This window comes from Cebus imitator, unplaced genomic scaffold (genome assembly GCF_001604975.1).
Source record: "Cebus imitator isolate Cc_AM_T3 unplaced genomic scaffold, Cebus_imitator-1.0 Scaffold39, whole genome shotgun sequence".
Classification (NCBI taxonomy): Eukaryota; Metazoa; Chordata; class Mammalia; order Primates; family Cebidae; genus Cebus; species Cebus imitator.
In genome coordinates, this window is record NW_016107354.1 from 7464365 (window position 1) to 7468023 (window position 3659).

The 3659-nt window shown below is 50.3% G+C and overlaps 1 protein-coding gene across 1 annotated transcript in view; it reads left to right on the plus strand.

The window, feature by feature from the left end:
* The window catches only part of OTOG (otogelin), a 104812-nt gene that overhangs the window by 93160 nt on the left and 7993 nt on the right, over positions 1–3659 (plus strand). The window contains exons 48-49 of the mRNA XM_017525822.2: positions 1213–1311; positions 2772–2812. Coding sequence (XP_017381311.1) covers positions 1213–1311; positions 2772–2812 — 140 coding nt within the window. The remainder of the gene's footprint in view (positions 1–1212; positions 1312–2771; positions 2813–3659) is intronic.

A 3659-nucleotide genomic window follows, 5' to 3' on the forward strand; every position in this document is an offset into this window, starting at 1 on the left:
TTTTTTAAACTGGCTGTTTTCAGTGAACAATCTCTACCTTTCCATGTTTACGTTTTCAACTCTTATCATACCCAGTCCGTGTTTCTTCTTGTTTGTCCAATCCAGGATCCTGTCCAGGACCATGCGTTATAATGATGTGCCTCACGTCTCTCTTACCCTAGCACAGGTCCCTTTTCCTGTAGGGCCTCCCACTGTGGAGTCCAGGCCATGATCCTGCAGAGTCCCGCCTTCTGGACTTAGCCAGTTGCTTTCTTTCGGAACTGCTTACCTGTTACCTAGTCCTCTGTGCTTCCTAAAACCGAAAGTTCCATCTAAGACTTGATGAGTTCAAGTTAAAAATTTGGGGCTAGACAGTATGTGTATGAGCTTCATAGCATATCACATCAGGTGCCAGACACTGGGTGAGCCACTAGAACTGATGTTCACGTTGGCCCAGATTAGGGTGGTGGCCGTGATCCTAAGATCTCTCCATTTTACATTTTTCCTCTTCCAACCAGAAAATAGCCTATTACTTTGGCACCATAAGAATGTCCTTCTCCCTCATTTTTTGGAACACCATTTGATAATCCTTGCTTGTGCCAATAACTTTATTAGTAAATCAAGTAAGTATTATGGTTTTCAGATCCTCACCTTCAGTGCTGACCGTTGCCTCTCCCTATCCATCAAAATGTTGCACCCTGGGAGTTCCCTCACCCCTTGCCTTGTTCTCTCAGCAAATGAGAATGGCCAAGGAATCCAGAAGTGAGAAAAGTCAACCTGAAGACTAGGAAGAAAGGAAGTGTGGGCCCTGCAGGGTAGCATCCACTGAACTGGGCAGGCTCAGGTGGGCCCCAAGTGGATGACGTTTCCACAGGGTGGGAAACGTTGTGTTGACAGAGCAGGATGGTCCTCATTCACAGACCTTACCCTAATGGCTGGCTCTCCTCTGACCACCTCTTGCAGGGTGACTCCAGGCTGGGGAGCCCCAGTTTAATGAGCCTGAGGTTCTGACCCTGTCACATCACCAGTGCCTCACAGGCACAGCACCAGGACCTGAAGTAGCTCCCCAGGGAGATTTTGGGTGCCCAGACTCTTCCCTGGGGCTCCAAGGACAGTGGGGGGTCACTAAGGAGGAAGCAGAGGGTAGCCCCTCTTAGCCAGCATTGCCCTTCTGAGGATTCACAGCCCCGGGTGTCTGTGACTGACGCATCACCTGCCTCTCCTCTCCCACAGTGTGTGAGAGCTTTCGCTGTCCCCAAGTGCAGTGTGGCCTGGGCACTGCCCTGGTGGAGGTGTGGAGCCCCGACCGCTGCTGCCCCTACAAGTCCTGTGGTAAGTCGGTGGTCAGGACAGCCTCCCCAGCTGGAGATCCAGTGGCCCTGCTGAGGAGAGGGGCTGGGGGAGCCCTGCCCACCACTGTCCACTTTTCTCAGATCCATCCCCTGCAGAGTCTCTAGCAGAAGCCCCAGAATCAGCTTCCTCCTGCATCGGCTCTCTGAGTGCTGAGTGTTCCTACAGACTTTTCCCTCTAGGATAAAAGAAGGAAAAAGCAAGTTTCCCGTTCCAAAGAGGGTTTACATCTTAAAAAGTCCTTACTGCAGCCACCTTTACCAAAAACAATTTTTTTATGAGACGAAGTTTTGCTCTTGTCACTCAGGCTGGAGTGCAATGGTGCAATCTTGCTCACCACAACCTCCACCTCCTGAGTTCAAGCGATTCTCCTGTCTCAGCCTCCCAAGTAGCTGGGATTACAGGCATGTACCACCACACCCGGCTAATTTTGTATTTTTATTAGAGTTGGGGTTACTCCATGTTGATCAGGCTGGTCTCAAACTCCTGACCTCAGGTGACCCACCCGCCTCGGCCTCCCAAAATGTTGGGATTACAGGTGTAAGCCACCACGCCCTGCCTCAAAAACATAATTTTTATTAAAATTCACCTCACATCCTTTTGGGAAACAGGTGGGAATGTCAGTGATCAATAATAAAAACCAGTGAATTTTATATAAAAATGTGATTTTTAAAGAGTCAAGAAGCTCTATTTTGCATCTGGATATTTTGTGTGTCTTTTTCCAGGCTTCACTGGAATGTAAACTTCATAAAGGCAGGGATTTTAGTCTGTTTCATTCATTGCTATGTCCCCAGAGTACAGAATAAAGTTCAGTATATAGTAGATGCTTAAAACTATTTTTTGCATGAATGAATGACTCAGAAGAGTGTTCACAGCGACTCTGGCCTGGAGTGCTCAGACCCTGATGCAGCTGGAGCAGTGGACTCTTAAGTTTGTTAGCAGTGCTCAGCCATCAGCTCGCTCACAGCTAAGACCTGCTATGGGGAAAGGCTGGGAGCAGCAAAACTGAGCTTGTGGGAACATGGATGTGGGAAATGTAGGTGGTCAGAAGTTCCACCCGTGCCATGTTTATTCCCGGAGAGGCCCTGCCTCTGCTCTAGAATAGGCTCTGGACCAGGTGGAAGGATGAATCCAGGTGACAAAAGGAAACCTGTGATTGGCCCACCTGTCTATATTTATCCTTACTCCACACCCAGTGGAGAGCTTGGTGTTCAGAAACCATCACTGCTCATCTGCCTAACCAGGGGAGCTGCAGGCCTCCTCCTGCCTCCAGGGATGGAAGGAGGCTGAGCTTTGGGCCTCTTCCTCTCCTCTCCCAGGCCTGGCCTGGAGCTAGGGATTCAGAGGAGTGTGTGTGCCAGCAGTGAGAGGTCCAGGGTACCCAGGGGATTTCCACCTGGACATCTCTGATGAAGTGGGGCCTGGTCCCTTGTGTTTTTCAGAGTGTGACTGCGACACAATCCCAGTGCCCCGGTGCCATCTGGTATGGAGACCTCCTCCAACACTCCCTGGTCTGCTCCCCTTTCCTTTCCTCTCTATCCCCTTCCCTAGAGAACCTGCTCCTTTAATCTACTACAAGGAACCCAGGGTTGCAAGTCAGCAGTCTTATCCCAGGCTCCGCCACTGGCTTTCTGGGTATGGTGCCCTCCTTTGTAAAGTGGGCATAATCATGCTTTAGAGTTGTGGTAAAGATTAAGTATAATGATGATGATGAAAATTATCATGAAGGTGATGGTGATGATGCTGATGGTGGCAATGATGGTGGGGACAGTGAGGATGGTGGTGGTGGTGACAATGGTGATAGTGCAATGATGATGGTGGTGATGGGGATGGTGAGGATGATGGTGGTGGTGATGGTAATAACACAGTGGTGATGGTGGTGGTGGAGACAGTGAGAATGATGTTGATGGTGGTGATAGTGATAATGCAGTGGTGATGCGGACGGTGAGGATGATGGTGGTGGTGATGGTGATAATGCAGCAGTGACGGTGGTGGTGGTGATGCTGGTGGTGGGGATGGTGAGGATGATGGGGGTGGTGATGGTGATAATGCAGTGGTGATGGGGACGGTGAGGATGATGGTGGTGGTGGTGATGGTAATAATGCAGCGGTGATGGTGGTGATGGGGACGGTGAGGATGATGGTGGTGGTGGTGATGGTAATAATGCAGCGGTGACGGTGGTAGTGGGGATGGTGAGGATGATGGTGGTGATGATGGTGATAATGCAGTGGTGACGGTGGTGGTGGTGATGCTGGTGGTGGGGATGGTGAGGATGATGGGGATGGTGATGGTGATAATGCAGTGGTGATGCTGGTGGTGGGGATGGTGAG